Below are 14,120 nucleotides of genomic sequence, written 5' to 3'. Positions count from 1 at the left end.
TACCCATGCTACAATAATATTTGTACAGTCCTTCACGTGCGTGAATTTATTTTCAACTTTCCATTCCAAGATAATTATATATCAGCCGCATTTCGTACATGATTAATGAAGATTTTTTTCGTAAAAACTAATAATTAATGCTATAATAATTCAATGCATTACAGTACTGAAAGCCAGACGTTCATCTTCGTTCGCCTCAGGTGGCTTTGGCTCCGACAGATGGAGCCGCCGACGAGCTCTGCCAATGCATGCCGCCTGCAGCCAATCTTGAAATTCGCTCACGAAGATGAAGTAGAGGACGAAATTCGCTGAGAAACCAACGAGCTCTGTCATATTGGCCACACCACGAAAAATCTGAAAAACAGACAAATGATTAAAAAAAATCTTGTTGGGAAATTTGTTATTAACCCAAAGTTATAGGCTTTCCGCCGTTCCAGTTTAACAACGTAAAACTGCATTATTAAAATACTGGTAATCTGAATACCACATAACATATTTACGTCAGACACAATATAGAAGGGATGCATGCCAGAGGCCAGCATTGCCCAAGACCAGCATATCTTTCAATCCTCCTTTCCGTACGTAAGCGTGCTAAAGGGAAGAGTAGTCTAAGGGAATATACGTTAAAAGCCAAAGGTACGAATCCCTTTCATGGAAATTAACCAGCCAGCTAATGAGAAGTAAGCCACCAATACAATCGCTCCACGCCGTATTTAAAACCGCCCAACAGCTCTATCCCATGCCGTCTAACATCGTCACGATTTTCGGTAAGCAACTCCCTGCGCCATACCGCTGTTGATACACAGCCAGCACTCCAGCCCGTCCGTTCGTCGCAGCTGTTTTCCCCCGGCATAACTCTACCTCCACGCTTACCCCGTCTCCCCGCCTTTTTTCACCGACTGCCGGATGGCTTTTCTTAGTTTCTGCTCGCTCCACTGCATTACGTTATGAAAAGAGGATTTATACGAGTTGCAACCTAACCTAACCTAATTCGGATAAGCATCAAAGGTCTGCGAGAAAAGCCTCCAGTTAGCCATGCGACAATGGTGGAGAGTCGGGGTAAGTGTGGGGGGAAGAAGTAATAAGTCCAGCAGCTATCTCAATCAATCGTCAGTTATGGAAAGATCGGGTTCCAAAGGCCGGATCCCTTGTGAATCAAGTCACGAAAAGTTCAAGAATCGGCAACAGGCCATGGGCCTATTTCTTCAATGCCGACACTTCTATTCTATTCTATTCTATCACTCTGTCGTTGCAACCGTGTCTTCTCATATTGTAATCTTGCTGTTCATTGTTCATGCCAAGGTGGATAACTTTACATTTGTCAGCGTTTTAAAACGCAGCTGCCACTTATCAGCCCTGTCAACCAGCCTGTCAAGATCACCTTGTAACTGTACTTTTTGCGACGTATTCTTCACTTTTTTGTAAATGTTTGTGTTGTCAGCATACATCGAGCACACGCTATAACACAGCTTCTAGCGGATCGTTTATTAACGCAACGAATTTAGAATGATCATAAACATACATATGTACAACGAATGATCATATACATTGAGAATTAGACAGTCAAAGAAATTAATGAAACTTCTCCCAATAGTGATACACTTTTGCCTCTATGTGGGTCGCTTCGACTCAGTTTGGACTGGAAAAATGACGCATCAGAGCTACACGCAGCAAATGCGTCACTGTTTGGACAACATGACCCATTCATTTATTTGAGTATACGGTCATTCATGCTTACATCCATGGAAGTGAATGAAAAGTCCTCAGCGTAGTGCGCCTACTCGGTTCTCAAGCTGAATCAACCGCGACAATGTCCGGCGTTCTTGTTTGGTCGAACGAAACTCTGAACATGATAACTGGAGCCGTGCTAATGGTGGTATTGGCGTTGGAGAATAGGCCGAATTAAAAGCCTGTCGCCTTATAATGCTCTTAACTTGTATACTGTAGATATGAGGACTTTTGACCAGATCTATGCAAAACTGACGTTGAAGTTAAGTAGCTACTGAACAGCCGTGAATTAGTGATGTTGGAGACACTTCTAGTCTAAATATATAGTATTGCACAACTTCATCTAGTCAAAATCCTTACTGCTGCTTGCTTCATCTAGCTGCTTTCAAATTCGGAGTTTCTATTCGGTGGAGTCCATTATAAGTTCATACTTATGATGGTATCGATGATGTGGAACACTTGTGCTCAGAGTAACATCTGTCTGAAAAAAGTGCAGCGCTCACAGCACGACATTTTCGCGCCAATTCGCCGCATGAACTTGATATTGATGCTGCAGCTGCGTGAAAATATTTGCTGCGCTGAAAGTAACTCTCGCAACCAAAGAATTGCATATGAAAAGCGTATACTTCACCCCGTTATCGTACGCTCTCAAACTGCGTGCACTTCAACACATTATCGTACGCTCTAGAACTGCGTACACTTCACCCCGTTATCGTACTCTCTCAAACTGCGTACACTTCATCCCGTTATCGTACGCTCTCAAACTGCGTACACTTCATCCCGTTATCGTACGCTCTCAAACTGCGTGCACTTCATCCCGTTATCGTACGCTCTCAAACTGCGTGCACTTCATCCCGTTATCGTACATTGTCGTTGTTGCTGCGCAGAGTTCTCTGCTGCTTGCCATTCTGGGGGAACTGCCCAGATAATTTGACAAAATATTTATTTATTCATATTCATTATTAAGGTAGCAGATTATATTTGTTGCTCGGGATAGAGATTTCTTGAGATTTATAATAACTTAGTCAGATCGCTTCTAATGCCATAATAATTATTTCTGACTTAAAGACATGTGGATTAGATAAAGTTATTTTTTGATCGCGATACAAAAAAAAACTTCAAGTAAAAACAGTTTCTTAATTTGTAGAAAAATTCTTTTCTTTTTAAATTCATGTATTCTAGATAAGAGTACCAATAATGAATTGTGAAGACGCTGCATCAGCCGATGTTCACCGAGTTTTTACCTATGGGAGTTCTTCACTATAGGTTCAGTGGCTGCAAATCTAATCGCAAATAAGATATCGATCGGTCTGCAAATTCGAATGATTTTCCAGCTATTTAGTTGCCAAGTTTGTGCATGGAGAAAATTTATTTGAACTTTATATTAAAACTGCTATTAAGAAGGTTAATTTGGCCCACCGGTATTCATGAAGTGTGCGACAATCTGACTATTTTTGCGACGCAAACGTGATTTATATTTTATATTCCACCGTTCGGTGTACCATATTTTATAAATAAAAATTTCCATCGAAGATACGAGAAAAAAACCAAATAAGAAGTAAAAATTCCGTAGATTAAGGCACAATTTCTGCTTCCAGTATAGAGCATTGCAGTTGTCAAGACATGCCCAGCGGTTCATGAGGGAACCACAAAGTTCATGAATTAATGACCCCGCGCTAACAAGTAGTTTCAGCTCCTCTCTCTCCTCCGCGGACCTTGAGTGGCCAGCGGCCGGCCAGAGCATGCTGCCCACTGGCTGTTCAACGGCCACCTGAAAGCCGCCCCTTGCCTAAAGAACAGTATTCGTGTGGCCTGGCCTGGGACGTGCTAGCCACATATATGTCGTTGAAGTGATCACGGGACCAAGGCTTGGTGACGATCGATTTAACGCGTGAGCTCAGATTTTACAGCGACCTGCCGGTATCGGAGAACTGAAACTTCGCAGCTCTGAGATGCAGAGTAGTTAAAGCAGAGTACTATGAAAGTAACGGAGAAAAATTCCCTGCGTTTGTTCACTAGATCGGTGTACATGGGGAGCAACGTGGTGCTGTTAGATGACCCGCTGAGCGCAGTGGATGCCGTCGTGGGTCGCCATCTTTTCAGCCGCTGCATCCGTGGCCACCAGCGCTACAAGACCGTCATCCTCGTCACCCACCAGCTGCAGTACATCCGCGCGGCTGATATCATCCTCGTGCTCAAAGAGGTGAGGGGAAATGTCTTGGACACCAAGTAAATGTACCACTTTCTATTCGCACTGAAATGGTATTTTAATGAAATCGTCGCTGATATTCTATTATTAATATGAAGTTAATTACTTAACTCGTTTAGAAACATTAATGTTGGTTTGTAAATGTTGCATGTTAAAATATTTTGCCCTTGGAGGAACGCAAATTTCATCGCATGAATTTGTTCTTCGTGGAAAATTTCTGCATATACGCCTGGGTTGTCGTACCCGCACGTATATCATCAACTTAATTTTGTTCCTAAATAATCATAGCCATAAAGCAGTGACTTATATGTATATAATAATACTTACTTATGACTTATAAATATAATATAAATATTTTTCTTTTATCGAAAAGTTGTTAGATGATTTCATTAATTATACTGATTATATTTTCTAAGAATGTCCACGTCTGACCTTTCATGAATATTTTTTATATTAAGATCAGTTCCCTCACTCCCACAACGGCCGCAACCTCTATCCACTGTCGTGGTTTTCGTTTCCACGTCTGATGAATAGCTGCTGGCCGTGCATCATTCATAACCTACACACGTTACCGACTGCTATTTGTATTCGAAGTTCCAAAATGAGTGATACTTTTTAAAAAGCAATGGACTTTGGGGCTTATGTGGGTCATCCTGGCCTAGTTTGGCCTGACAAAAGAATGTATCAGTTGAACGCCAGCTATGGGTTAAGGCAGTCTGTCGCTATTTGGATAACATGACACATCCTTTTTCATTAGTATTGATTTATGTTGAATTTATTACGGTGATGGTGTCGCGTGGGAGGAATGGTCGGCGGAAGGCTGAAGCCAAAAACCCATTTCGCCACCCAAAACATGAATAGATATTAAATTTTTTCTGCGATTTTCCTCAGCAACAGCGAAAATTTTTTTTATATACCATGTAGTTGATCTGCATTTATCAATAAATTAATTTAACATGAAACTGTACACTCGCAGCTTCAACTTCTTTAATGAGAATAAAGATAGGACTTTAATGAAAACATTTAACCTAACCCCCGCAGGTGCAACTGAAAGAGGCGGTGATGGGGAGCCCTGAAGGGCTGGGGTTCAATATAGTCTCCAAAGGGGGCAGTAACAGAGCGGAGGGCAGCGGCAGCTCGATCTTATGTCTGGCCAGAGCCATCTTCTCTCACAGCGCCGTCTTGCTGATGGACGAAGCAACAGCCAACGTCGACCCAAAGTCAGGGACGATTCTAAATTATTATATTGATAATTTTCTATATCTTTGAATAACTTTATTGAAATGGTTTCAATTCGATTAAAACGGCTGATTCCTCTGTATTTCATCTCAAAGTTTACTTTGGTGAAATGAGGGTTTTTGTCAACTCTAATCGTGGAACTGTAATCGTTGGTTCGAAGCATCAGAAGTCCTTGCGTTTTATATAGTAATTTCTTTCTGATNTTTAAAAGCCTTAACAGAGCCTGAGGCCTGTATATAATTGAATTTGTTTAGTCAAGTTATAGAGAAATTACAACTTTACAAATGTGAATCCAATTCTTGAGATTCGAATGCGCAACTGATCGACCACATAGAAAGACTTCACGAACATTACGTCATATTGATACTTTACGGAAGTTGAAAGTTGAGACGAAAGCTGTAGCTAGGAAGTCGAAAGAGACTTCGCAAGTCGCCGTGCGGAGTGCGTCTAAAGACTTTTGCTCAGCAACAAGCAGAATATAAGTAATGAGTCTCTGTTATGTAATTTTATTTCTCTGTTGAATGACCTCACGAGAGCAGCGAACACAGAAACTTGATTCTCGAATCTCGATTGGGAATATTGAGAACGTTATGCACATCTCTTTGTTGTCCATACATTTCTTTTGTAAAAACATCAACATTCTGGAAATAATAACTCTCTAAACTGATACGCATCGTTTACATTGGACTTAAAACAATTTATTTTTGCATTTATGCACAATAAAACTCATCATTTTTTTCGACCTATAACCAAACGTAAATTCAGACTCCATTTATTACTTTATTTGGGCCATAAATTATACGGCATTAACAATTAATGCGTTCATTTTGCTCATTTCCTGCTTCAACACGCTAATATTTTGTCATTATATTCATAGTGACTATTCAGTGTCAAATTAACAGACTAATTCTATTAATTTTTCTCAAGAGAATCTTTCCTACGTCGCAATCGGTTTCTATTTTGCGTATCGATACGCCTGACGACCGCATGAAGCGTGTAGCATTTTACACGTAAACAGAGCGGACAAACAGACTATACTATACATAGTTTATTATATATATATATAATAAACTATGTATAGCGGTAAATTCTATAACACGCACTGTGAATAAAAATCTTTAACGTTAATTAATAAGTTGTGTTCGCTATTGATTTTGCGAAGTTCATGGCTGACGAAGCCGAATTGAAAAATGGTCTAGCGAGAGTTTCGAAATTCTTTCACGAGAGTTTCGAAAGAATGAAAAATACTGATTTTTCATAACATCCAGTGATATGACAGTAGAAAATATACTCAGACGCAAAGATGGAATAAATCACACATAACGACATCGTAGTTGCAGAAGACTAAAATGTTATTAAATTTCAACTATCAGTTGCAACACTGCATGACGTAAAGAATAAATGGAGCTGCGTGGGGTTGGGAGTAAATATTCATTCTCGAAGTTAAGCCACGATTTGAAATGCGTGAAGTGTGGAGAAGTGAAGGAGTGAATGATGAATGATGATTGCTGATTGCTGATAGCGTGTTGTGAGGGGAACTGATAAAGATCTGATGATGCAGTGTGGTGCAGATAGCGTGATGATGCAGTGCGATGCAGATCGTGTGATGATGCAGTGTGATGCACATTTTGTGATGATGTAGTGTGAAGCACACGAGAAAAGCTTGAGATGCGAGTGATGAGGATTATGGTGTGATGTATGAAAGAACGGGAGACTAATGGATTGCAATGATAGTGGGTCTGTCAACAGGGGTGACTGCTGCTATGACTGAGAGTTGCAAGAGATATTTGGGGTAAGAAATATGAATAAACCCATGTAAATAAAGCGATATAATAATAAATAAATACACCCATGGAGAATAAGGGAGAAGAGGAGGTTGGATGTGGGACAAGAAGAACGTAAAAAAATTTCTGTAACGGACAAAGAACCCAAGAAGCGTCAGCATTACAGACAAATTCCCAATTACAGAGTGATAAACGTTCCACAATAATTTTTCGAAAAAATCTTGCACGTTTTATCTGCCCAGAAAATAAACTTGTAACAACAAATATCTGCTTCGTCCCTGGTCATGTTTTACCTTTTCTCTCTCGTACCTGGGTTATATTTCCTCCCAAACTTTGCCCTTCTTTCATATCTTTCCTCCAAAACTTTGCCCTTCCTTCCTATCTTTCCTCCCAAACTTTGCCCTTCCTTCGTATCTTTCCTCCAATCTTTGCCCTTCCTTCCTATCTTTCCTCCCAAACCTTGCCCTTCCTTCATATATTTTTTCACAAACCATACCCATGCTATAATAATATTTGTACAGTCCTTCACGTGCNGGAAATCTGTCTCTTATACACATCTAGATGTGTATAAGAGACCGGCTACTGAGCGCAATAGACTGCTTCAAAACAACTCTAGTTGCCTTGCCTGCAATGAACCAGCTAGTTGCCTCTGAACACGTCAAGCATCACAAATTTTTGTAGCCTGGCCTAGTAGACGCAACCAATATACGCAACTAATAGCCACGTGTGTAAGCAAGTTTTTTTTAAGAATTTCCTCATACATAAAAAAAGGGCACGGTTATTCGATAGCTAACTATTCATCATATTAACTAGTTTATTTCCCTACTCGTCATTCAACGCTACACTGCATGCCCACGTTTCTCGGACGCATGCTCACTCGCAAAAATATCATTAATCTTATCTGTAAGTTTGCCTAGAAACGTGTTATAAAAAGTGTTCGTATGCTTGTCCGTAGCGTTAACCTGTCCTTAACTATTATTATACAGATTAGTTATCGTGGCGTCTGGTTCAAACGAACTGTGAGGGCACTTTACACATAAGTTTTTTACTCATAATAGCAAGCGAAAAATAAAAAAAATATGAAAACGGATACAAATGACTAAGCACTTGTTCATTGGCTCTAAGAAATAGTTCCGTTTCTAGGCGTCGAAAGAGCCGATGTTAATTAAGGAAGCCAGCAAATTGTTGCAGATACACTGGCGTCGGCGACCCCGAACGTTCTGTCGCCGACGGTAGATATACGTGTGGATGGAATGACGAGGTCCGATGTTAGTATAGTTTAGTATAGTATCTTCGGCATTAAATAAATAGGCCTGGATAGGCCTGTCGCCGATTCTTGTACTTTTCTTGACTAGACTGGCCTTACGGACGGTAGATTTAAAATCGCTTCTAGATATCAGTTGTTCCGTAGGGTACNAGAGGTTTCTTTAGGCGTGCTGCGAGAACCACGACCTTTCCTCAAATACGCAAGATTGAAGTTCGTCACACGACCAATGTAGAACAATTGGACCAGAGCAATGACTGTCTCTTATACACATCTAGATGTGTATAAGAGACAGGGTGAAGACATCGCTCAATTCGACGAAAAATTCGCGCGCTACAGCAACCGATCCCTGTCTCTTATACACATCTAGATGTGTATAAGAGACAGGAGTTGCACTAGGTCATTGACTGATAGTCAATGTCGAATGCAATACAGTCGGTACGAATGCAATTTTTCGCTTATTACATCGCCGTCGAGACCGCACCACGTACGACAGGTAACGGTTTTGTACGCTGGCACCGGGCGCACACATGACACCGTCCACTGAAGTAGCCGACGATCGGATATTCGACTTTCAGACTTTGAAGGTCAGCACGCGTGATGCATGACAACGTCCAGCAGTCCACCCATGTCGTGCGTCAGCAAGATTACGTGATAAACCATGCCAAAGGTGGCCAGAAGACCGTTCAGCTGACGAGCCGATGGGTCGTCGACGCGATACAGTCGAATGTTCAAATCGCCGGTGATAAGGACATAATAAATATAACATAACATAGTGATGTCGGCGCTGAAGAGTAGGCCTGATGTGGCCTGTCGCCGATTCTTGTATTTTTCGTGACTTGTTCACAGTAGATCTAAAATCACGAGTCTGGTGAAGACATCGCTCAATTCGACGAAAAATTCGCGCGCTACAGCAACCGATCCAAGACGATAAATGGTGACTGCAACGCCCGTAACGAGGCGCAGGTGGCCCTAGTACAGCAGCTCATAGGTGGTGGTTCGGGCGCCGATGTGAAGAAAGGTAAGATGCACGCCCCAATGGCGACGGTAGCCACTCCGCCGCTATTCGTAGCCAGGGCGTCGGGTTGCATGCGGGTTTTGCGGGGCTGCGAGCGCTCGACTACCTGGAGTCCTTCAGCGCGAAGTCGCGCGATGCAAACCGAGTAAGCATCGTGCCAGGTCTCGGTCTGGAAGACATCTAGTAAGCGCGAGCGACAGATGTGAAGAAACTCATCAACCTTGTTATTCAGCGAACGGATGTTGAATGAACGAATTCAGCGAACGAATGTTGCCACTGCGCACAGTGGCGATCAGCACGTACGCTAAGCAGGTTTTGAGACCTACGGACCGACACGGGCCGATGCTAAAAATCAGTATTTGAAGACGTTGAGTTAATGGCAAATGATTGCCGCTTAATCAGCGGCCTATTGCCCGTGATGACGAACGCACTGTTGTCGCGCTCTGCCCGATAGGTGGTAGTAAGATGCCTATTTCGGTCAGCACGGTATCCACGATAAGACATGCGAGGCGTGGTAGATGTCACGATGAGCAAATATACTCTCTCGCATACGGATGGATCAAGGATTGCAGCAGCTGACCGCAGGCCGAGCAGCCGCTTCGCTGAATAAGCTAACAAAACCTGGATCTTAATGTTTTTCGGAAGTTAGTCCATGAATATTTCACTAATGTTATTCCTATACTCACCCATAAACATTTCAATAATGTTATTTTTATACTCACCCTAGAAGATCTCCTCAAATTTAATTGTTGCGATTCGTACCTCATAACCGAAAGACTCGAAGTCGGAGTCGCTGTTGTCGGAAAGGGCCAGCAGTGCGGCCGGCAAGGTCGTGACGAGGAAGACAACGATGATGGCGAGGAGCAAGTTCGATAATTTTTTCTCTAATTGGTCTCGTTTCTGGTGGCCCTTGACGTTCCTGATGCTGTCCTTTGAAGAATAGCGTAGAGTATCCTTAGAAGGAATTTTATGTTCCTCAACTTGAGCCTTGACGATCACTGCGGTGTCCTTACCAGCTAACAAATGACGTGTTCGATCTTCGACGCCATATTGGTTGTCTGGTGGTTCACGGATGCCATCTTGGTTTCCTGGTTTTTCTTGAATAGGTTCGTGTGATGGCTCCAAGCTAAATTTTTTACTCAACTTAGAGTCTCTTAATGGTTGTCTGTTTACTGAATTCTTATCACGAAATTGTTTATTTACCTTGCGGACTTTGAGGATAACTTTTGCGTTGAAGATTACGATGAATAGTGAAGGAAGAAGTCGATGACATAACTCCACAATCCAAGCCCACACTTGCCACGCTACCAACTCTTCCGTCCCATTTGACTTAATATTCCACCCTGTCCCTTGTTTGTTGCAGACAGCTTCTGCCAAGAAGCAGTGAGGTACGTAAAAAAGAAGTGGCAGAATCAATGATAATGTGATTCGAACTGTAGCCATCTTCGGCGTGGATACCTTGCGGAAGGTGCTAGGCCGACACGCCGCCACGTATCGGTCGACGGATAGACCGACCAGAATGTATACGCAGCTCGCAGTGGGCGTGTTTACGATCAAAATTTCAAAGTGTGCGTAATAAAACGCCCACGCGTACGTGAGGGCGTCCCTGTCTATGTGCAGGATGCTTGGGATGAGGGACACGCACGCCAGCAGTTGACTCACTGCCAGGCCAGACAGATATCGGAATATCTGCGGAGAAATGGTTTTACAAAAGTTAAGAAAAACTTATGAATCCAACTAGAGCGCTAAAGGGGAAAACATAATGATGTATTAGAAAATTTGTGACTAAAGTAATGAATCCAAATATAGTTTCCCGGTATTTCCTTCTTAGAAAAGTCAAGTTCATTATTTTAAGTCAGGTTTATTATTACAAGCCATGTTCATTATTTTAAGTTAAGTTCACTATTTTAAATCGAGTTTATTATTAGAAGTCAAGTTCATTATTTAAAATCAAGTTAATATCTTAATTAAGTGTTGAGAATTCTTTAGCCAAAATAGAAAATTTCATCTCCTCCTTCACAAGGAAGACAATGCATCTCTTCACACGCTTCGCCTTTTAATTTATTGCAGTGAATGACATCCTTATCGAGCTTGTATGCCCCTTTTATCGACCTTGTATAGCTTCCTTTATCGAGCGTTTATGGCCTTTGCATGAAGCCTGTATATATCTTCTGTTTAGAGAGTGTATATTTCAGTGCTGAGAACTTATCTACGTGTTTCCAATTCTCATTCTCAGTATGGGAGAAATTTCTCTGTAAATCGTCGCAAATTTCGGTCATAAGCCAAAAGAAATTTAGGCATAAAGTAGAGATAAATTTCAGCTTAATTTAGAAGCAAATTAGATCCATAATTTAGCGGTCAGATTTTCACCGGCACTTCTTTAAATAAGAAGAAAAAGAATAAGCAAATGACGTAGGACTTCTGGCGACAGTACACCAAGAAGGGGGTGGGTTCAATTACCCCTTGAGGGTAATTCAAGTCGAGGTAAATAATATCAGTTGGGGTAATTAGACGTGATGACCGCTCCATTGGGGTAATTTAGCAGTTTTTCCAGTGATTATTAAGACGGGAGCTTCTCTGAGGAAGGTTGGTATTGGGCAGAGATAGGAACAAATTAAGTGCTTAATGAGGAAGGTTTGTTAATTGGGCAGAAATAGGAACAAAGTGATGATGAGGAATGATGAATTGGACACCAATTAAGAAGCACAAGTTCGGGAAGCTCATTAGAAGCAAAGCGAAAGAGTTAGCACACATCAGGTGACCTCAGTTCACAGCGTTCAGGTTTAGGAAATAAGACGAACTTTGGAAAATGTTTAGTAAACACGCGCACGAGTGTTGCTTGTTTACTCAAGCAGTTGATGAAGAACAGCGACGGGTGTAGACAGGCTACGGATGTTTGTTTACAGATTTTTTCACCCGGGAATTTAATAGCAAAGAATATGCCAAGAATTTTCACTATATCATTTTTCCAATGAAATTATAGTGGAAATTTTTCGCATTTTATTTGCTATCACGTTATTTAGCAGTTAGTGACCTGAGTAATCGTTTATAATTTTCCAAGAATGATTGAATTGAATTTAATAATTGGTTTGAATCAATTCTTCTTATAAATTTAAATCCACCCTAAATAAAAAACTGTTTGTAGTATCGATTCACAATCTGCAATAATTCATGTAATAAAGATAAATCAGAAGAAAATCGTGATCACAATCAGCTAATTAATGTGAATCAACCATTATGAGAACATAAATGAGTGACGCAGTGATGATGTAGCACCATAAATAGTGAAGTGAAATGAGGTCATACAGTGACGACAAATAAAATGTATAGTAGTTAATAATGATGAATGCCATGATATGAGGGTGATATGGTGATGAAGACAATGATATGAGGGTGATATGGTGATGAAGACAATGATATGAGGGCGATATGGTGATGAAGACAATGATATGAGGGTGATGTGGTGATGAAGACTATGATATGAGGGTGATGTGGTGATGAAGACAATGATATGAGGGTATTATTATTATTAATATTATTATATATATGTTCTATTAATCATTACGTTCTAATTATTATTCATACTGATGAAATGTTAAACTATGTACAAATTGAGATAGAGTTTTTAATCTTCTGTGGCTTTAATCCAGCAAAAAAAAAAGATCAGTGCTTTGATATCTTGTCTGCCAGCAAAATATCACTAAGAGAAATGTGTGATATTTTGTCCAAATTACGAGACAATTTTCGCCCGAGTGTGAGTCATCCTGACCCAGTGTAGCCCAGGAAAAGAGCACATCAGTGCCACGCCTGCTTTCTGCTGTGAGCGAGGAAGTGCATCATTATTTGGACAACATGATGCATTCATTGCCATGAGTGTACAAAATTGCTAAAGGAATATGATCATTAAAAAAACGGCCGCCAGAAAACTGACGAAAAAAAAGATTTTTTTGCGAGCAGATAAGAAAAGAAAAAGGCGGAAAAAGTAAAAAATAATATTGAAAACTAGATTTACATGACAGTTTTAGTAAAACTAACATCATATAAAAAGATTGTAGTGAAAATAGGTTTATAAAAATATTATATAGAAATAATGCATAGTGTTTGTGCAATAGAATATAGAAATAATGCATAATGTATAATGTAATGCATACAATATAGAAATAATGCATAGTGTGAATATTGAAGTGAAAATAAGCACATAACACGGCAGCAGTTTAATTAAGTAAATTAATTAAATAAATTAATTAAATGAATAAATAAATGAATTCCTACAATTATTGAGGAAGCAGCGGGGCTGCAGTTCATTATCCTGCCGGATGCCAAACTTATTTATTAAAAAATTACTTATTACATGAACTAATTATAGATGATAACATCGTACATGAGATATGCTAAACGCTGAATATTACTATAATAAATAAATTATACGTGCATATAAATAAATCATATAAATGATAATTTGATAGGTCTTATATATGATAGATAAATGATACTAGATCTTAATTATTAATAATGATAATAAAAATTTTCAACGATATTGACAATGATCTGTCTCTTATACACATCTAGATGTGTATAAGAGACAGTATATATAATAAACTCTTATACTTCTTTGAGAACCTGGGAATATGTTTATATATATATCTATAGTTGCCGTAAAAATATCAAAATTAGGTATTAACTTGATTAAATTATTTAAATTAGGTAATTAAAATTAAAATTAGGTAAAAACAGTTGTGAACTAACTGGGATATCATATTTTGGCGGAGAACCTGGTAACAGTTGTCGCGCAGTTTTTGCCTTTGGCCCATCTTGTTGAGAACCTTAATTGTAACAGTTCTGGTAGAGTTTTTCGTATTATGTATATATACTCTGTTG

The 14,120-nt window shown here is 40.0% G+C and overlaps 1 protein-coding gene across 1 annotated transcript; it reads right to left on the bottom strand.

The window, feature by feature from the left end:
• Nucleotides 1–16: 16 nt before the first annotated feature.
• On the bottom strand, nt 17–10,931 carry LOC108674181 (the record flags this gene model as incomplete). Its single annotated transcript, XM_018162097.2, is given in 2 exon segments — nt 17–354; nt 10,005–10,931. Coding segments are annotated over 2 exon segments (885 nt in total). The 3' UTR covers nt 17–150.
• Nucleotides 10,932–14,120: the final 3,189 nt, after the last annotated feature.

Source organism: Hyalella azteca, unplaced genomic scaffold (assembly GCF_000764305.2).
Source record: "Hyalella azteca isolate HAZT.00-mixed unplaced genomic scaffold, Hazt_2.0.2 contig5941, whole genome shotgun sequence".
Lineage (NCBI taxonomy): Eukaryota > Metazoa > Arthropoda > Malacostraca > Amphipoda > Hyalellidae > Hyalella > Hyalella azteca.
This window is presented reverse-complemented; position numbering and strand designations above follow the sequence as displayed.